The following is a 22265-nucleotide window of genomic DNA, read 5'->3' as shown; positions in this document are numbered from 1 at the left end:
GTAGAAGTCAGATTAAGGATTCAAAGACTGGTACACTGACCCTTACAGCTCCATTATCACTGCTGGTTTTGTTTCACCAGAGAATACTTCGGGGGGTCTTTATCTCACCCTGCCAGCCCACATATGCTGTGACCCAACTATATATAACAGTTACAGCGACTTCGAGGTTTATATTCAGAAAGATTTAATAGTCCTGCAAAAGATGTTTGGATCACTCACAATCTCACTGTAAGCAGAGTGGCAAAGGATAGGATAAGAAAGAATGACGCATTTTCACATTTTAAGGTAGTTAGTGCAGGTTGCCGGAAGGAGAAAAACTAGTTTAGATATCTACTCAGAATGACGCGTGTGTGTGTGTGTGTGTTATAGATACAGCTCTCTTGACATAGAAAACCATAATGATGGGCCAAATCTTGTTTTCTGTTATTCAGGCAAAACTCCCACTGAATCATTGGGACTCTTGCCTGAGTAAGAAAAGACTGCATGAGGAATTCAGAATTTGACATACTATTATTACTAACAATAATCATTATTGTCTCTAGAGCATTCCTCACACTCTGCTCAAGGCACTTGGGAGCTCCCCAACAATTTAAAATATGGAACAACAGCAGATAGATAAATATATATCACCAGATGTCTTCGCTTATTCTGTAGCCTAATGATGGCAAAATACAAAGACAGTGATTAATTAAGAGGAGCAGAGGCAGCCTGAAAATAGGCATGGCTGGTTCAGAAGACCAAATTGCTCCTGAACAAGAACAAATTTTAAGTAAAGGAAAGACAGCATTGATCTTTTTTAGGGGTTAAAGATATAGCCCGTTGATCAGAAGATTTCTTTTGCAGTGTGGTGACAGGAACTTAGTTTTCTGGATGGTAACAACAGTAATAATGCACTGGGTGGTCAGACAGTTAGATCATAATACACTGCATTCAACATTTTTCTTATAAATATGAATTATTCACTAGAACAGGACAATCTCAACTCCATGCTCCCAAAATTTTCAGGAAACACAGCCAACACTTTGAGCACAGACTGACAATGCCATTTAAATAATTCACAAAAAACGTAAGAAAAGCACCAATATGTATTTTGTGTTTTATCAATTAGACCCACCCTGCCAAAAGGAGGGAGACAGATGTGGAAAAGAAGCTAACGATATTTACAGTGCTAGCAGGAAAACTTCAACTGTTTCAAAGTACTGCCACAGAGACCTGACATTTAAAAAAAAAACTGCTAGAGAAAATGATGAATAGCTCAAAAAGCATGAATTGCTGACATAACCGTTGTCACCAGAGTAGTTATTACCTGTTCTTCTCAGTGGCACTACTTTTGTGAATCATTTTAACCTTCAAGCTACTTTTAAAGTGATGTTAGCTTACATTCCTGACACCAAACCACGTAGCCATCCTGAATTAGGCTTCATCAGCAGAGTCACTTCATGTAAAGTAAATCTTCACTACTTTTTGGTAAAGCAAGCATTTTCTGAAGATGGAAAAAAGCTTGAATAGCAAGAAACTTTCACTCACTCAACAGAGAAAAAAGTACAGTACATCTTGGATACACACACCAACCTATTTTAAAACTACTGCTATTTTCCAAATAGAAATCATATTCTGCAAATAGTCTCCACATAAGAGAAAACAGCCATCTTGTACACATTAAAATTCCACAGGACTATCTATATATGTGACTGAAACTTCTAAGAAAGGATCCCTTCTCCCTTCACAACAGAAATACTAAAAACTACATTGTACCTATGAATAAGATGATCATTCATTTGTCTCATGAATAAACAAAGAGCTATAAGGAAGCTTGAAGTGTGTAATCCCTGTGTCTGGATCTGGGAGGTTTCCTTGGCAACAATGCACAAACAGCAGGGAATGTGTATGCATCCTCCGAACAGTATGTAACATGAGGGTACTGTTTTCTGGTCTCTATGGCTGTCTGTAAAGGAATGTGAAAAAAATATTCATCATTCTATAATATGTTCCACAGAAAGAGCCAACAATCATGGCCAGCACACTATTCAGTAGTTTTTTAAATTAAGTGTGAGATTTCAAAGCTGTATTTCGTTTTTTGAAGAGGAAGGAGGAATAATGCACGAAAACATGAATTTACACTGGTTTTTGTTTTTTGTTGGTTGGTTTTTGGTCATACCAAATGACTCCTTCATTTGCATTTCAAACAGAATTTATACTGTATTTGTGTCTCATTTCTTCATAACACTGGTTAAACGAGAGTATGGTAATGTGGTGAAATTCTAGCAGGCTTAATTAAGCAATAGGTCCTTCAAACAGGCTTATATATATATTGATTTATGTCTCTGCTGCCAAATGGCCTTAAATGTATTTTTAAAAAACCCAGCTTTCTAGAAAGAACTTTTGGAAGTCATTGTGCCAGATTCTGATGCCAATTACAATGGCAAGATTCTGATCTCAAGTACCACAGCGGAGATACCCTGGATTTATTCTGGAGCAACTGAGATGCGAATCTGGCTCTCTGTCTATATTTTCCAATTGTTAGGAATGGATACGTAAAGGATTAGGTCATTCAGGATATGAAAATGATTCCTATAGTTCTCTGATAGATTAATTACCTTATTAACCAAACAAGTAGCAACCGTGTTTCATATGGAAATGTATCTCAAAAGAGTCGTCAATTGATTTTCTGTCTTATTTGAACAGACAAACTCAACCCTAGCACTGACGCATTACTGCACAGAAACAAAAAGATGGGGGTCTACCGTTGACAAATAAATTACCATATCAAATGGCATCTTTGACAGCCAATCAGAATACTGGATGTCTGGCCATGGCAATAATTCACTGCTGATGTAAGTCAGAATCCATTTGCTGAGCCTATTTACAGCAGTGATTAATTTGACCCCTTCTCTCTGTTTGGCAAAAGCACACAACTGATCCATTCTCAAGGTCATCCACAATGGTACAGGTTAATGAGAATACAGTGCCTGGTCCAACTCCTAGTGATATAAATGGGAGTTTTTGTATTAACTTAGAGGGGACCTTAATCAGGCCAACAGTGAGCTACTTACACACTACTGCACCAATAAGCCACCAGAGAGAAATGTATTTGGATCAATCTTGTGGCATAATAGCCAGGAAGTTATGGCAAGAGAACACTGTCACAGAACCAACTGGCTTTGTTTTCAAAATAAATGTCACCTCTCTGCATTGGCATTTACATAGCCATAAGAGACCATTTTCCTGTAGTACCATTCTAGTTCAATGATATTAACTTTTAAATATATGATAGCTTTCCCAAGAGCTAAGAAGTTGCTGATTAAGCTAAACTTGTTGCTCATAAATAAAACAATCCAGTTCACATATATCAACAAAGCTATGCAGAGGCCATTTCACAGAGGATTTTGAGATTCATTCCAAATCGGAGCAACACCCCAAAATTTTGAAATTCTCTGTGAAGGAAAATTCGGAAAAAAAAATAGTTTAGGGTCATTCCAAATGCCTTGTTTCAACAAAATTAAAATGTTTCAACTTAGAGTTTTTAATGTTTGTATTATATTATCAAATATATTATAATGTAGAATATAATACAACATAAAAATTCAAAATGAGAAACTGAAATATTTGTTCTGATATTATCAAAATGGTATGTTAAGACATTGTCCGAACTTCTTTTTTTAAAAACAAAATTCCAGCTAAGTTGACCCAGTTTGGTGAAGCATTTCTATTTCAACAGAACTGTATATTTGGATGGAATATGGTTTAGTCAAAATTTCTCTGACCATCTCCATACATCTGCTTTTTTAACCAATAAATCATTGCATAACCACCATAGATAATGACAGGGCTACACAACAAGGAATGTAAAACTTTCTTTATAAAACACAAAGATAAACCTGGAATACCTCCTAAGAATAAATAATAGATTTGGGTAACATACATTTATCCTCTCAGTGAAGAAAAATGTCTAATATTTAGTCAATACGTGAGATATTACTGTAGGTGCTTCCTCACCCGCAGGACAAATATCTTTCTCTCTAACTCAACAATGAATACATATAATTAAAATAACCTTGTTAAAAATAGCAAGTAGGTGGATATGTCCCACAGAGTAGTGTCCTGATTCATATATGCCACTGTGCATAGATAATCTTAGTTTTAAAAAACTATTAGACTTATTGTTATATTTTCCGTGCAATATAACACTTAAAGGGGAAAATGCTACCGTGTATTGCACAAGCATGGAGAGTGTAGGGAGTCTTTTACCACCCAGTACACACATGCTGCAGTAGAGTAGGATTCCTACTTAAGACTAAAGAGAGGGCCAGCAGGGTTTGGGGGCATTGGCTACCACATCTACCATGCTTGCCAACATACCATGCCCCAAGGAAGTATGGTCAGCCTGGCTGGGGATGTGGCCACCAGCTAGCATGCTTGCAGGAGACAATGACCGGAGCCAGCCAGGAATGAAAACGGGTCCTTTTCAGAGGAAAAGTAAAGTGCGTCTTACAGTACTTAAATACAGGCCAATTCTATACTATCCTTCCCTGTGTGAAACATGTGAATATCTAATTTGTGTATGCATATATATAAAGACATCTAGCAAGACCCTGTGCTACTCTATCAAATCCCACTGCACATGCCCCTTTCACTGAGAACAGAGCACATGGGGTCAGATTCTGATACCCTTATACTGAGTAGTACCTAACTCCATCAATAGTCCCATTAGAGTCAGTGGTACTAGTTGGGGTCAAATCATGAGCCTCTTACTCCCACTGGTATACTATAATTCATATGAATAGTTCCACTGAATCATTGTAAAGTACTATTTTATGTGAATAGTCTGGCCCATGATGGGCATTCTTAATGTCCAATGAAGAGCCCTAATGAAGACTCTACTTGCCAGTTTTGGGGTTAATAGCCGTGATTAATCCACATGCTGTGTTTAAGGTAATTACTTTCATTCAAATTTCACACACCTGGTTCCTTCTAAGGCAGGAAACAAACATATTAAACAGAAATCACATGTTAAACGCACACAACGTTTGCAATCTCTTTTCATAAAATTCCAAACCCACAAAGCACAGGTTCCCTCACTTTCATTCTGTTCAAGGCTGGAGGGGACAAGAAACCAGACAGTGCAGTTGTCAAACCCTGGATCTAATAAGCACCTTCCAACCTATTCACTAAGTAAGCACTTTTAAATGTCTCTGAAAATGCAGGTGTGCAAATTACTCCTAATACAGACAGAAGCTATTTTTTCAGTATCCCCTCAACCACTGTTAAACCACACGCACCCCCCAACACACCCCCACTAGCATTTTTCAGCTAATAAAAGCTTTATTAGTGGAAAAGTTCCTTCAGGTTTTTTTCAGCTGCTAAAAAAACCCTTCCAGCTCATACCCTTCCAGCTACAGCATCATAACTCACTGTTACAATCCACTGGAGCTAATGCAACATACAAGGATCATGAGTGGCATGTTTTGTTTTTCCACCGTGAAAGACAAGCCTCATATGACTTGCTCAATATGGTAGAAAATTACTAATATGATCATATAATGCAGTGCAAGGATGTTTTTCCTGCCCTTGTTGAGTCCATTTCAACACTGACCATAAGCAAAAGAGAATGGCATGAAGTTCTATACAAGTAAATAAAGTCTCAAGCACATTCCATTACGGAACTTGCACACCGTCATTTTTATGACAAAAAAGGGGATGTTTCCCCATGTATAAATATATTTTCCTCATTAATTTGCACACCTGTCCTAGACCTGCCCATGTCCCATAGACTGTCAGAAAATGTCATGCTTTATATTCCTCATTAATTTGTGCACCTGCCTCAGATTCATTCACATGCCAGTGCTTGGGCTGTTTGCCAATAAATTCTCTCATGGAAAACTGTTGTATTCTTATACAAATAAGCAGCTTAATCCATTCAGCTATATTCTCTCTCTTATCAGCATTTCAGCATAATTGCCAAAATATAACATAACGGGCTTGCTTTTCAGCCAGGCCTCATCTATCTTCTATTTCCATGGGTGCAATTGTATACCTCTTTGTAACTGAAACTTCATTTATGCACCCACAATTAATTTTAGGCAAAAATACTTGCAGTTAGATGTCTATTTAATTTGTGGACAGCACAAAAAGAGAAGTCGTTGTGGAGAAGATCTCTCTGGACATCTAGTCCAATATTTGAATGACACAAATATACATTTCTCATACATATATTTAAAATCAAAATTGGGAATATACTGTACTATATGAGGCACTAATTTCTGACAGTCTAGAATAACCTAATATCCTAGTCAATATTTTTAATTCAGTTTCATTCAATCTAGTCAATATTCCAGATCATTCCTATATAGGTCTATAATAAATAATAATTATTAATAATAATAATGTTCCATACATCTATACATCTATAAAGTGCTTTAACAAAGTTGGTGGCAGATTATGGCTGGCCCATGTGCAGTTTTTAAGCTGAGGGGAAAGGTGCAAGAAACCTTTCCCCATTCCACCTCCCACAGAGGCTGACCATAGGTACAAGTCACTAGCTCAAGAAAGCAAGGGAGTTCCTTCTGCTACAATTCACTCAGACTCTAGCCAACCCAAAGGAGTCTTGGGTATGGCCTCAACAGCCATATACAAGTGCGTGGGGGGAGAGGCTATATGTGTATGTACACTAAATGCAGCCAAAAGAAACATTCAGTGTAAACATACACTATTTTTCTACAGTGCCTAGTACAATGGGGCCACATTCCTGGTTGGCCCTTAGGCACTACAATAATTAATAATAATAATGCTACACTCCCCTGAAAGAATGCATCAATGGACATAATCACCCTCTTTGCCTGGGAGTTCTTGCAAGAGTTAAGTCCAAAGCAGATTGTTAAAAGTTACAAAGGGATCTCACAAAACTGGGCAACAAAATGGCAGATGGAATTCAATGTTGATAATGCAAAGTAATGCACATTGGAAAACATAATCCCAACTATACATACAAAATGATGGGATCTAAATTAGCTATTACCACTCAAGAAAGATCTTTGAATAGTTCTCTGTAACCATCTGCTCAGTGTGTAGCAGCAGTCAAAAAAGTTAACAGAATGGTAGGAACAATTAGGAAAGGGATAGATAATATGACAGAAAATATCACAATGCCATTATATACATCCACTCCTTGAATAACACATGTAGTTCTGGTTGCCCCATCTCAAAAAAGATAGATTAGAATTGGGAAAGGTACAGAGAAGGGCAATAAAAATGATTAAGGGTATGGAACAACTTCCATATGAGGTGAAATTAAACAGACTGGGACTTTTCAGCTTAGAGAAGAAATGACTAAAGAGGGATATGATAGAGAAAGTGAATAAGGAAGTGCTACTTCACAAAACACAAGAACCAGAGCTTACATAATGAAATACTGAAGACAAGGAGGCGAAGGAAGGTAGAGAACCGACTTACACAAACGTATTAATACTACTGAGGAGACATTTATATACAATAGCTTGCATTATACATCCCTCAGCTCACCTTGTAATTCTTTTGCTATTTACATACCAGAGCTATTATTTTCAGGACTTGATAAGAAAGTTGCTATTTGCAAGGCGATATTTACACTTTTTGTACTTCAAAATCCTGGCAGGGTTTGTTCCATCCCTAGTCTATTGTTGTATTTAAGAGTGTTAAAAATATTTTATTGAAAATATGTTAATGCAAATGAGTCCAAACATTGTTTAATAAAGATAATTATAATTCTGAATACTGTTTCCTGTGATCCCTTAGCTGAAAACCAACAAGTCAATGACACTGTTTTATATGGTTCCCTGATGACTATGGATCAACTTTCATTTCAAAGCATATCAGCAAAAATAGACTGCATCATGTTCTGTAGTAACTAACTTCTGGTGAAGTGCATGTGTTAGTAATCTCTGTCAAATTCTCTCCTCTTTAGCACTTACTGTATGTATTTCCTTCAGAATAAAAGAAAGTTTACGTACTAAGAAGCAGTGAATTGAAAATGTGCTTGATGTGATCTTGCAAATGTTTTCCTTGTGTGGAATGGAAAAAAAATGGTCAGAATATTGAAAAGAAAAACACCTTTAATTGCGGTTATCTGATTAGATGTCTGCAGTGCTGGGAAAGTCACATACCGTGGTTGTCAGATTTGAAAACAGGCTGGGGGGAGGAGCGGACCAAACTTCCATTCTAATCCTGTGCTAAAAAGATGGTAAAATCCCTTCTTTTTGAACACAATAGAGAAAGTGCCATTTGGGGAAGTTCCACCTTATTTTACAGAAAGAGTTATTTTGATTTATACTTGGTAGAATAAACCATCCTTAGTGACACAGTTTTAAAACTCCATGGCTTCAACCACTGACACATACACCCACAAACATACACCAATACATACAGAGAGATTTTAAAAGTTTGAAACGTTAACAGAAGGTAAAGTTTGAAGAAATTCTGCTCTAAGGGCTAGATCATTAGTGTAAGATCTGGCCCACAGAAAATGACTGCACACTCTTGTGTTGCTGCTGGAGCATCCCAGGAGGGAATTGTGACTCAGGGAATCACAGCACCCCTCCTCCCCTGACTGCTGCTGCTCCACAGAAAGCGTGAACTGAGACCTGCCTCAGCATATGCTCCCTGATGCCCTGGCATACTTTCATCTTGGGGGAGGAGGAGTCAAGGCTACACTCACTCCCCAAACTTTCTCACCCTTCCTGACCCCAGGCATGAGGGAAGGATATAGCATCTCTGTGAAGATTGCTTCCTTCCATGCACAGTAAGCTGTGGTATTGTTACACTAGTGCATACAAGTAAATGGCCTCTTCTACTCCACAATCTGGTCCTTAGATAGAGAGCTGATTTAATCAAACTTTCATGAATTCAAAAGTATTTTGTATCTGACTTAAATCCAATCCACATACCTCAATCATTTGAGGTGGCTCATCAGAGTGTCTCATCTAATTGTGACTTCCTAAATATAGGCACCAGGCAGAACACAAACCCACAATGCTGCTAATGTGTCACATATTCCAGAAACAAAAGTACTGCTCATTTAAAAAAAAAATCATGTAATCCTTTCAAGTCTAGTATATCAAGGCCCAATTGATTTCAATGTATTTGTCAAGACTATGCAGTTTAAATATTGCAGATATATAGTATAAAATAAGCAAAAGTAAAAAATTGCACTCTGTACAAGCTCTGCTAACTATATTGTAAACATTTAGGGATCTACTTTTGCCTTTTGATTGGTGCACACAACTCTATTAGCTCCCAAACTAACTCCCACTGAAATCAGTAAAAGGACTTGCATTAATTATAATGGGAGTTGGATCAGGTTCTTAACACTAACGGTAGTTATGGTCATGAATAAGTGGGAAAAGAATCCTCTAAGTAATCATACAGAAGCATCATATTCAGCTAGGCTAAAAGACAAATAAAATGTATATTTTTGTGGGAAAAAATCATTATAAATGAATTAAACATAGTATGAAATTCGACAAACCCTACAATATATCTCAGTTAATCTCCCTTTTCTCAGCACTTTCATATCTCTTTGTTTGTAAACTTAATACTATGCGAAAGATCTCAAGTAATGGCCAGTTGTCTAATACAATACTGTAATTCAGGAATTGGTAGCTTAGTTCAATGCTACTTTAGTTCAAAGTAGTTTTGCAGTTTCTGTTCTGGAAACCCATGAAATTAAAGCTGCGTATGCAAATACAGTGCCTTCAGCTAAAAAACTTCATGAACTTGTGCAAATTATGGTAATTTGCATCACGGACTCTGCAAAGTAATCAGGAAAATGATGATGATACACCATGGCAAATATCCTGTCCCCCAAATCCCACAACATCCACCTGTGGATGTAACAGATGTTCCCAAATGTTTTAGCTGACCACACTGTAAATGGCATTGTTAATGGCTACAGACGAATGGAATGTTAACACCATCTAATGCTACACTTCAGAGTAATAATGTATGGCATGGAAGCTGTGAAACTAAAATGCTTTGTATCACAGATAACGAAAGTCCAATCAGTGATTTGAGTACATCATATGACAAACACCATTCTTATGACTCCCAATAATAAGTTCAATACATTTGCACCTTCTTACAACCATAGTGAATTTGACTAACAGACAATTATAATGTACATTTCTACATTATCTTAAATAATTAGTACCAATATATACATAGAAAAACTTAAAAACTCCTGTTTAGACAAAGCTGTGCTTCAAAGAATAACTTCTGGTATACCGTGAAACCTTACTATTATGGCAAACTGTATGGACATGGGTCATAGGTCTAAAGGGCAAACTCTTACCTGTATTATTGCCTATAATGGCAATAACAATAAATCTTATGTCAGATTTATCTTCCATGTCTGTTTCGAGATCTGCAATAGAGGGAGACACTTCCTGAGGTTCTAAAACCTCTGTGGTTTCCTCAACTTTGGGTGGTCTGGTAGGTCGTGCAACTGCAGTGGCACTTGATGATGTGAAATATTCTTTATCAATTTCTGGTTCCACTGTCTTGCCTGTCAGACCATCGTCAGTAGTGGTTTTACTGGGAGAAGTAGATTCACCAATTATTACCATGTCTATGCTTGTTTCCTCCTCATCTTCCCTGTCAATTATACGTGGAGGCTTTTTAGTAACAAAGGATTTGGTAGTTGAAGTTGGTTGGATTTTGTCTGCTGCACTTAGAACTGTTGTTTTATCTGTTCCAATAGTTGAAAATATAATTGGTTCTATTCCTTTAGGTTCCTTCAATATTCCTGAACCTTCCAGACTATGGGCTGTAAAATTTTCCACTTTTTCCACAAAAGTAGATTTCTCAATCTGATGAGTAATACCTTCTGGTGCAGAAGGACCTGTAGGCACTGTATGTGAAGGTAACTCAGATTCCCAACTCACCACACTGCTGTCTTCCGTTTCATTTTCTTGTTTGATGCGTGGTACTCCACCTTCATCTACTTGAGTTTCAGTGGTTGGTGATACTCGCATAACTTCAGTGGTATTTACTTTGTGGTCAGTAACAGCATCAACTTTTGGAGACAGTAAAAGCTGTATGGTCCCAGTGGTTGTTTCACCAGATGCTAGAACTTTTCCATAATCCCTTATCTTTATATCAGGCACAAAAGCTTCTGTAGTTGTACGTATTTCATCATATGCTGATCCTTCAGTAATTATGTCCACATCCTGCCTTTCAGTAATAGCTGTGTGACCCAATTCAGGTTCTAAAGTTGTCTTTTGTTCATATATTTGAACAAATGTCACAGGCACCTTAGACATAGTTGCAGTAGAATCAGTGGTAGTAACCAATTGCTCTATAGTAATTCCATATGGTTTTCCTTCCACTGTTTCTTCAGTAATTTGGATCACATCTTGTCTTTCAGTAATAGTTGTCTGAGCAGATTCAGATTTGGATACAACCTCCTGATCATCTGTTTCCATGTGTACTTGAGTAGATGTCACATCCATTTTAGAAACGGATGCTGTGGACTCTGTGGCAGTAACCATTTGTACCATAACTTCATCTTTGGTAGAGTGTTCCTTTTGAAATACTGTTCCTTCTGTATCTTGAGTTTCCACATGTGGGTGAATAGTAGTTATTGCTCTGGAGATTCCTAGGTCTTGGCCCTGCTCGAAAGTACTTCCTTCCTCAGTCCAAACAACTTCTTGCCCTCCTGTTCCTGCATTAGGTTCAACCTTTTCTTCATAGGATTTTACAGTAGTGGATGTCATTGCAGATGATTCTTCTTTAATGATTATCTGGCCACCCTCTGTGACTGCATATTTTGTGACCTCTTTATCTGTAAATGTAAGGGCTTCAGTAAATAGTGCTTTTTCAGTGGCCTCTTCTGGTTTCATTTCTGGTGCAGGAGCAAATGTTCTCACAGTATCATGATACCTTGAAACAACATCTTCATGTTCTGTAAAACCTTCTGTCGGTTGTTCTCTGTCACTCACTTCCATGACAGGGGGCCTGGCAGTTGGTAATTTTATAGCTTTCGATGCTGGCACCGATGGCAGAAAGGGCTTTATTGTTGCATTGCTTTCATCCAGTGATATTTTTGATACTGTGATCACTTCCATTTCTATAGCTCTGCGAGTAGAGTAGACACTTGTAATATCTTTACCCCGATCTATATCAGCTGATATAGCTGTAAGTTCTTCATCAGTTTTTGGTTCTGTTGGCTCAACACTTATCTTAGTTTTATCTTTTTCTGTTGAAATTGCTGTTTCAGAGTGCTTTGTATGTTCTACAATATAAAGTTGCCCTGGAGAAGCTGTAGAAAATTCCATTCCAGAGATACCATCTCCTGTTCTTAAAGCTCCATATGTTTTCACATAATGAAGCAAATCTTCTGTCACATTTTCCTGATCTTTATCAGTAGATAGTGGAGTGCTTGAAACTTGAGGAGCAAGTGTGAATTTCTCACTAGCAACATGTCCCTTAGGTTCTGTTTTGTCCTTATCAGAATCAGGAATAACTCTTGTGATAGAGGGGGCTGTGACATCAATTGTTCTCAATTCTGGCTCTCTCGTTTTTTCTAAGATGATTGACCCTTCTGTTTTTAGAAATGGGTAGATGTCAGTCTGCATTCCCTTTACTACCCCTTGTGGTGAAGTGGTACCTTCTGAGACAGTGATGGCCTCAGCTTCTGTCTGACTAACTGTTAGTACAGATGTAGACATAGGTAGTCCAAAGGAAATTTCAAGTGCATCAGTAGGCTGCACATCCTCCAAATCCTCTCTGCTTCCTTCAGCTGATGCCTCATTATCAAATAGAATATGTTCCTCTGTAATTCTAACTGCTGGAGTTGACTCACTTGCTGTAGAAGATGCCCTAGCAGTTACAGTATGCCCATCTAAGAATGTCTTTGATACAGTAATTACTTCTAATTCTGGGATTCTGCTAGAAGCCAGAGTTCTGTGGTCAGGCATAACAGTGTATGTGCTTGCTTTGCCACTCTCCTCCTCTGTGGTAGGTTCATGCTGATCAGTGTGCAGATCTTTGGGAATTACAACAGTTGTAAGTTTCATATGAGTTTTTGCCTCCATTGATTCTTTTGTAGGTTGAGCACTAAGATACATTTCCTCCTTTGTTAGTGTAACTGAAGTCTCTATATCAGCAACCTCTTGTACAGGGGTTTGCGCTGAGGCATTTGCAGATGTTCTCATTGGACCCACCTCTATTTGTTCAGTCTGACTTTCAACAGTTTGTGTATTTTCAGTTTCAACATCTTCCCATGAATCTGTGACTGGAAGTGACGTGGGAATTGCACTTGTAGCTGCTCTATGCTCTGGAATTATTGAGGACAAATGAACTTCCTCTCTGATTTTAGACATATCTGATTTCTTAGATAATTCTGCTGCAGAATAAGTGTGCTCCAACTCCTCTTGTATAGGTGTACTCACTGCTAGCCTAGGTGTGGCATCAGCTTTAGTCATTTCCAATGATTCAGAAGTATCTACTTTGCCATCTGTGACAATCTGAGGTAGAATAGTGGTTAACTTAATGTTCTCCTTAAGCATCTTCTCTTCTTGTTTTTTCTCACCCCCTTTGGTAGTTAGTATTGTATCTTCCTTTATTCTTTCCAGGATCACTTTTTCCAAAGATGAAATCTTTGTTTTGGTGACAACTGATTCAGTGATTGAACTATCAGAGATATCAGGTTTAAGAGTAGCTTTGCCAGGTATTATTTTTAGCTCTGTTAACAGATTGGCTGGCCCACTTTCCATAGGAATGTCCAGCTCAACAGATGCAGACTCTGATATATTTTGTTTACCTAAAAAAAGATGTTAAAGAAGCAGTTAGAAAGGGTATAAATAAGCCCATTTTTATACTTTTCTGATGCAAACTAAATGTTAAACCTGAACAGAATGAATGAAAGCAACAAAATGTTTTAGAGGAAAGTTTTGAATTCAGTACAGCTTTAAATGCCCACATAAAAACACTGTATTACAATGCCACAAGATTTGCTGGAGTTCATACACAATACTCATAAGAAGTTAGATTAGGGCTGAACGTGAGAACAGTATTTTTTCACTGAATGGCTTTAATTAATTTGCCTTTAGCCAAAGTATTTGTCTACCAGGTTTTGAGTTTTTTTAATTTAGAGGTGCTATTAAGTGTTTTTAAGTAATGGAAGGAAATTAACTGTTATTACTTTTAGTTTAGGACAGGGTTTCCCAAACTTGGGACACCGCGCTCGTGCTGCTTCCCGCAGCCCCCATTGGCCTGCAGCGGCGAACTGCGGCCAGTGAGAGCCGCCATCGGCCGAACCTGCGGAGGCGGCAGGTAAACAAACCAGCCCGACCCGCCAGGGACTTTCCCTGCACAAGCGGTATCCCAAGTTGGGAAAACACTGGTTTAGGATATAATATCATTCATAAAAGTCCTGTCTTTGGCTCCCTGAGCTGGGAGCGCTGTGAGGGAGGCATCCTCAGACCTGGGGGAGGGAATCTCTTGCATTGCTCAACAACAACAACAAAAGCAGGAGCAACAAAGCATGTCAGTAATATTAGTTTCATGGTGCTACATTAACATTATCAGAAGTCTTTATACAACATAATGTCACCAAAATACAAACATATTGCTCTTTATTGTACTGACTGAAATGTTGAAGTTGAATTTTTCATGTCATACTCTCAGTCTATCAGAAAATTCTTGCAGTTAAAGGAAGAGATGTTTCCCATTTCCCCTGGTGCCTTTATGCTATGCTAGGTACTAGTTGCAGTGCAAATGTCATGGGTGTTTTTTCAAGGCTTACTTTAGCATACAATTCACATGTATAACAGGAAGTAAAATACCAGCTTAGTATATTTTCAGCACATAATTACAAATCACAAACGGGAACCCTGACAGCAACCGGAGTGTGCTTAGGCAACAGAAACTAACATGCCATCCTAAAACACTGTATAATAATGTCACAAGATTTGCTGTAATCCATCTAAACTATACTCCTAGGCATTTAGATTAGGTCTGAAAGTGAGAACAATAATCCACGGAGGACAAAAAAATACCCACAGGTAAGATCAGGAACCTTGTATTGCAATGAAGTTGACTTTTGGAAAATAATCCTGCTTCCCTTCACACACAAAACTGGGAGCATTATATATGAAAGGACAGCAGGACTGGGCCCTTTAAAACACCAAATAATAAGGGGACAGCAGTGGATCAAGAGTAGAGTATGGCCCTTAGAGTCACTATTAGGACATAGATGATGATTTCAAGATTTTTAGTACATAAATATGTCAGCACTAGGGTGACCAGATGTCCCGATTTTATAGGGACAGTCCCGATATTTGGGGCTTTTTCTTATATAGGGTCTTATTACCCTCCACCTCCTGTCCTGATTTTTCACACTTGCTATCTGGTCACCCTAGTCAGCACTAACTATCCCAGCACAACACAATTGAACCTACAGCCTCTTTCATATGAAAGCATTGCTAAGTATCTAATCAGGTAATTAAAATCCCTACACAAACATGCAAGCCATTTATGTAGTTACAATTTTTTAGGAAGACAGGCACAAAGGCCAAAAGTTGGGTTTCAGAGTTAATGAATGAGCTCAGGGAAACTCAGAGACTCAGCATATGATATGAAAGTTTTATCATTCCTACTTGAGGGCCAGGGATCAGGGACAAAGATGAGGTTTGAGATAGGATTCAGAGAGTCACATTTACAGAAAGGAGATATTCCAGAAGATGGAGCAAAGAAGAATCTACTATCCACTAAGACATCCAGAATTGAAGAGCACAGGGAAAAGATTGTTAGAACAGGTAATGGGACAGGCAGAGAAGGGGAAGAAGTTAAGGGAGAATATAGGAACATACAAATTGAGCACATCCATCTGTTTAATGCTCAAGAGTACCCAATACATATGCATATATCAGGTATTTTCACATGCACATGGCTAATTAGATGTCTCTCAGGGCTTGTCTACACTTATAGTGCTGCAGTGGTGCAGTTGCAGTGGTAGCACTTAATGAAGATAACTACCTTTGCCAACAGAAGAGCTTCTCCCATTGGCATAAATATTCCGCCTCCCCGAGAGGCAATTGCTAGGATGATGGGAGAAGCCTTCCACACTCCTGAGCAACCATGTAGTTATACCAACACAAGTTTATAGTGTAGACCAGGGCATAGGCATTTGTTCATGCATATAATATATTTGTGTGCATAAATTAGGCCTACACAAATGTAGGTTTGAAGTTTCACACACCTAATTTTGAAAATGTTGCCCTTACAGACAAACTATTAGATGATACACTGAAGTAGACAAAGAGGTGGTCAACCACCTTTATCCAAATCCAGATCTAAACTTCCTCAAATTTCAGAGCATTAGGATCCAAGGGTTCGGTCCACACCCAGTATGGAGTTAGATCCATTCATTAAGTTTGGATCAGCAGCCAGAAGTTTGGGGGTGTTCTTGTGTGAGCCACTCTCTAAAGTCTGTTCAAGTGGGAACAAAGATTATTGTTTGTTTTAAAGAATATTAAATAGAGATGGGGAAAAATAGAAAATAAAGCCAGAATCAAAATATATTTATGAATAAAGAGACAGAATGTGATTCACCACTATTTGAGGGCTTTGTAATACTAGTTATTCGTGACTTTTTAGGTGACTGCCAGGTTTTCATTAAAATGTTTGCAAATCTTAAAAGTTTAATGAATTACAACTGAAGTCTCTATTTCAGCAACCTCTTGTACAGGGATTTGCAGTGAGTCATTTGCAGATATTCTCATTGGACCCACCTCTATTTGTTCAGTCTAACTTTCAACAGTTTGTGTATTTTCAGTTTCAACATCTTCCCATAAATTCATGCCTGATATGCAGTTACTTACTATTCATGACTTACTAACTGCTAATCTCTTGATAAAAAGTTTCAGACATTCAGTGAGGGAGCAGAAATAAACAAACTAAAAAAATAAGGCCAAATGCATCAGATATTTGGTTCAGCAATTACTAATTGACCAACTCTAACATTTTGTTACATAACATAGCATTTTGTTTCCTAAAGAAGAAGAAGAATACAATATAAATTCTATTCAGTTTATAGATAGGTGGCCAAATTTTCTGCTGGTACAAACTGAAATCTGAGGAGCAGTGCTGATTTACACCATCTCTAGGATTGTTTCAGCTACACTAGGTAAGTGCCTTATCACTAATATGATGTATACATTTTTCATGGACATGTTTCAGATTTGTAAACTTAACTGAGAAGAATTAGCTGAGACACAGATGCTTCTTCTTAGTGAAGACATCTACCAGCATTTCTTTCTGCCTTGTACAAAAAAAAAAAAGTTGATTTTTTAATAGGTTCCAACTCCAGTTTTAACTGGTTGCTTCTCTATCCAGATGTTTTGCATTACTGTATTCCTTGCGCCATGTGTTCAAGAAGCTGTCTTCTTTGTGCTTCTTCTGATGTAAGACATGAGACAGATTTTCCTAATAAAATGCATGAATCTTTTAGCAGCAAGAAAGCAAATTATCTCAACAACTGCTGCTTACATCAAAGGCTATCTTGTATTGCTTTCAATTGATTCCTTTTATATTAAGAACAACCTGAATGAAGTTGATTTTGGATGGACCCTATGTGAAATGGTAGAGATACTGTACTTTTTCATTCTCCAACTGTTTACTTTATGCTTTCACTCTGGAACAGCTTTCTTCCTTCTTCTTCACTGTTGTTTAAATAAGGTCATTAAAATGAAGTTATATTAAGACCTAATAATTTTATCTAGGAAAACACACTATATGGCTTGAGAACAAAATGCTTTAACTTTGAGACCACAAACTGAGAAGTTTAATAAGAAATGTATCTCTAATTTACTCTCTAGAGGCAGACAATACTGATTTTACTTACATTTTACAAATAAAGTATGTCTACATTTTCAGGATACTTAGGCACCAGTTCAACAAGACACTTAAGCATATGTCTAACTTTAAGCACTTGAATAGTCCCTTTGAATTAAATAGAACTACTCACATGATTAAGTTGAGGCATACAGCACTTAAGTATCTAGATGAATTAGGGCCTTATACTACTACACCAGTACCTTATGAAACACGCCCAGCAAACATGCCCATGCAGAAGCTCATCAAGTCCACTTTTTGAAGTGAGTCATAAAAAAAAATAACCCTTGCATACTCCAATCAATAGTTGATAAAAAAACGTAGTCCATGATTTACTCTCTACCTGCTGCAGTATTAAGGGCTTGATACAAAGCCTAATGAAGTCAATAGAAAGACCCCCACAGACTTCAGTGTATTTTCAATCAAACCCTAAGAGAAGAAAACAAAAAAACCCTTTTCCTCTCTGTAATGAGTGGCCATAAAGCCAGTATCCATTAGAAATGAAGTCACTTTTGGCTGAAATAATATTTTGTTCCACTGCAGCTGAGCATCAGTGTTCAGCAAATTTTGCTTTCTAATTAATTCTTTTTTAACATTCCCTATCCCACCAAAAGCAATCTTAGCTTTTAACAGATAAAAGACTTTTTTGATGATAGCCTTGATGCAGCAACGTCCTGGAGTACATGCCTAACTCTACGGTCAAAGTCAGTGCTTTAGGCATGATCTCAAGTACCTTGCAGAATAAGGGACTAAACATGAGCTGTAGGAAATAAACACAATAAACCAATTAATAGAGGTTTAACTTTAAGAAGACTTCAGACACATCTGTAAGCAACCAAGAAGAAAATGAAAGATAATAAGCCATATGGTTTCTGTAGAGAAAAAAAAATACATGATCAAAGTGATGGTCTCTTATTTTTAAAAAACAAGTCTTTAGACTTCACATCTCAAATTATAAATCTGAGCCCATTTTATTTTCCAGAGTCAAGACTATTTGTACAGTATGGTTTTGCAACTGGAAAGCAAACTAAGTAAAATCTTAAACTTAACTGTACTATAGATAGATTTTTTTCTTGGCTCATGATTTTATCTGAAGCGAATAAATTGTGCTTTGTGCTAGCAATCTTCCGAATGTGGGTTGGAGGTTTCTTCTAACTTTAATTGCAAAATTAAATTCAATATATAGAATTTCCACCAAGGAGAGTTTGAATCACAATAAAGACTTCATGCTGGGCTGAAGGAAGAGGTGTCTCCTTTTTTAAATACAAGGTTTGTTTTGATAATGATTAAGACAGATGCCTACTCTGGCACAGATCTGTTGCTTTGGAGCATTTGAAAAATCTAATCCACTAGCTGGCTCCACAAGGGCCAGAGTCAGCCACTCTTTCTGGAGCGGAGAAGCATATGTTTACATGTGTCCCACATATTCCAATTGGACTACTCAAAGACACAGAGGATATTACTCAGCGTGAGTGAAAGTGGTAAACTGAGGTCCTTAATCATTGCTATTTCACTTCATACCAAATGCATAATGTGCATTACATTCAAAAAGTTAAATCACTGGCTTTCAGGCAGTAGTATGAGAAAGATTAGGGAGCTGAACATGAGCACAGCAATGTGATGCTGTGGCCAAAAGAGCTAATGCGATTCTGGATGCATAGACAGGGGAATCTTGAGTAAATCATAGAATCATAGAAGCAGCAGTAAATCATAGAATATGAGGGTTGGAAGGGACCACCTCAGGAGGTCATCTAGTCCAACCCCCTGCTCAAAGCAGGGCCAATCCCCAATTTTTGCCCCAGATCCCTAAATGGCCGCCTCAAGGATTGAACTCACAACCCTGGGGTTAGCAGGCCAATGCTCAAACCACTGAGTTCTCCCTCCCCCCGAGTAGGAGTAGAGAAGTTATTTTACCTCTGGATTTGTCACTGGTGCAACTGCTGCAAGAATATTATGTCCAGTTCTGGTGCCCAGTATTCAATAAGAATGTTCATAAATTGGAGAGGGTTCAGAGAAGAGCCACGAGAATGGGTAAAGGACCAGAAAATATGCCTTATAGGGAGAGACTCAAGGACCTCAGTCTACTTAGCTTAACAAAGAGAAGCTTTAAGGGTGACTTGATTGTCTATAAGTCTATAAGTATCTACATGGGGAACAAATATTTAATAAAAGGCTCTTCACTCTAACAGAGAAAGGTATAACACAATCCAATGGCTGGAAGTTGAAGCTAGACAAATTCTGACGGGAAAAAAGACAAATTTTTGATGGTAATTAACCAGTAAGGGTAATTAACCTTTGGAACAAGTTCCATTACTGACCATTTTTAAATAAGGATTGGATGTTCTTCTAAATGATCTGCTCTAGGAACTATTTAGGGGAAGTTCTATGGCCTGTGTTCCATAGGAGGTCAGACTAGAGCAGGGGTGGGCAAACTTTTTGGCCTGAGGGCCACATCGTGGTTCCGAAACTGTATGGAGGGCCGGATAGGGAAGGCTGTGCCTCCCCAAACAGCCTGGCCCCTGCCCCCATCCACCCCCTCCCACTTCCTGCCCCCTGACTGCCCCCCTCAGAATCCCTGCCCCATCCAACCCCCCCCCACTCCTTGTCCCCTGACCGGGACCCCCTGCCCCAACTGCCCCCCCAGGACCCCACCCCCCATCCAAGCCCCCCTGCTCCCTGTCCCCCAACTGCCCCAACCCCTATCCACACCCCTGCCCCCTGACAGACCCCTCCCCCCCGGGACTCCCATGCCTATCCAACTGTCCCCTGACTGCCCCCCAGGACCCCCTACCCCTTATCCAACCCCCTGCTCCCCACCCCTTTACTTTGCCGCTCAGAGCGCCAGGACTGGCAGCCGTGCTGCCCGGCCAGAGCCAGCCACACTGCCGTGCAGTCTAGACCACTGGGGCAGGCCGGTGGCTCTCGCAGCCACACTGCCTGGCAGAAGCTTGCAGCCCCGCTGCCCAGAGCGCTGGCGGCATGGCGAGCTGAGGCTGCAGGGGAATGGGGACAGCAGGGGAGGGGCCGGGGGCTAGCATCCCCAGCCGGGAGCTCAAGGCCCAGGCAGAAGGGTCCCTTGGGCCAGATGTGGCCCGCGGGCCGTAGTTTGCCCACCTCTGGGCTAGATGATCACAATGGTCCCTTTTGGCCTTCGAATCTATGAGGCAGAGGAAACTTTACTGGGACACAGTAAAAATGTGACATTACTGCTTTCAACGATAAAAACATCTGTTTTGCAGACTTTAGGCCCTGGCGCTACCTAGATAACTCTGCTTGATTTTGCCACAGAGGAATGCTGTGTGTTTCCAATTAGCAGCCTCTGATCTAATAAATGAATGTAACAATTATTTAAACTTACTTTCCATTAACACAAGTCCCCTAAATGTCAGGATTCAAGTATTAGGGGGAAAATATAACAAGATACATTATGAAAATACTGACAGAGCACTAAGCATTTTACTGAGGTTTTGTGCAAGGATTTAAGAAACCAAGATCGCAGTGTGGTGACTGCTGCAAAGGAGTGATCTTAACCAGTTTCATATGGAACAGTTGCGCCTGAGCTTCAGATCAGGGATTATGGTATCACACAGAGCCTCACAGTGACTGTACATTGCATTTTCATGTGACACTCTGAGCTAGACTGTGATTTTTAAGCCACAGTCCTGAGTGCAGTGTGGAGCTGTCTCACCTTAGGGAGAGCCACAGAGAGATTGTTAACTATGTCACAATCTCTCTCGTGTTGACTCTTGTACACAAAGAGTGAGCAGTTTCACTCTCCATCAGAGCCGACCACTGCCACCAGTATGCTGGCCTTGTTTTGCAGGCGGAGTCAGAGGTTAGGTAGGTTCTTAGCTTCTCCTCCTTTCCCCTGCCTCCTTTCTGGATCCTGGTTCTTCGAGGGAAGAAAGGCAAACAGGTGCGCAGTCCTTGAGGAGCCATGTAAATATAAATATCCTTCATAAGAATTTGCATGGGGTCATTGTGTTTTTTTTCTTTGCTTTTGTGTTTCAGACAATGTTCACAGATGTAAAGATTTTATTAATTTGCAAACCAAAAAAAGACAATGTATAACTTCAACCCTTTTACATGAAAAACAATAAACAAAACTCATATGGTTTGGAAATACAGTGAATTGCTTCAAAAAGTTTTCTCTAGCATTTTGAATTGCATTCAATATTGCACCAGTACTAAATAAAACCAAATGCTACATACAATCTGATGTCACAGAGTTCACCAGTTACCTCTCTGTTTATGGAAACAAATATGTGAGTGTGTTTGAGCCATATTCTGTATTCATTAAGGGCCTGATCTTGCCAGGTACCAACTCAGAGGAGCTGGATGCTCTTCCATTGACATCTAAGGCAGTGCTTCTCAAGCTATGTGATGTGGGGGACTGGCCA

At 39.0% G+C, this 22265-nt stretch overlaps 1 protein-coding gene across 3 annotated transcripts in view; it reads right to left on the bottom strand.

The window, feature by feature from the left end:
• Positions 1-22265, bottom strand: part of VCAN (versican) — a 135945-nt gene that overhangs the window by 62080 nt on the left and 51600 nt on the right. For all 3 annotated transcript variants that reach the window (XM_074952816.1, XM_074952815.1, XM_074952814.1), the window contains exon 7: positions 10322-13792. In XM_074952816.1, coding sequence (XP_074808917.1) covers positions 10322-13792 — 3471 coding nt within the window. The remainder of the gene's footprint in view (positions 1-10321; positions 13793-22265) is intronic.

The sequence above is a fragment of the Natator depressus genome, chromosome 5 (genome assembly GCF_965152275.1).
Source record: "Natator depressus isolate rNatDep1 chromosome 5, rNatDep2.hap1, whole genome shotgun sequence".
Taxonomy (NCBI): domain Eukaryota; kingdom Metazoa; phylum Chordata; order Testudines; family Cheloniidae; genus Natator; species Natator depressus.
Note: the sequence above shows the minus strand (reverse complement) of the source record. Positions and strands in the feature narration are given on the sequence as shown.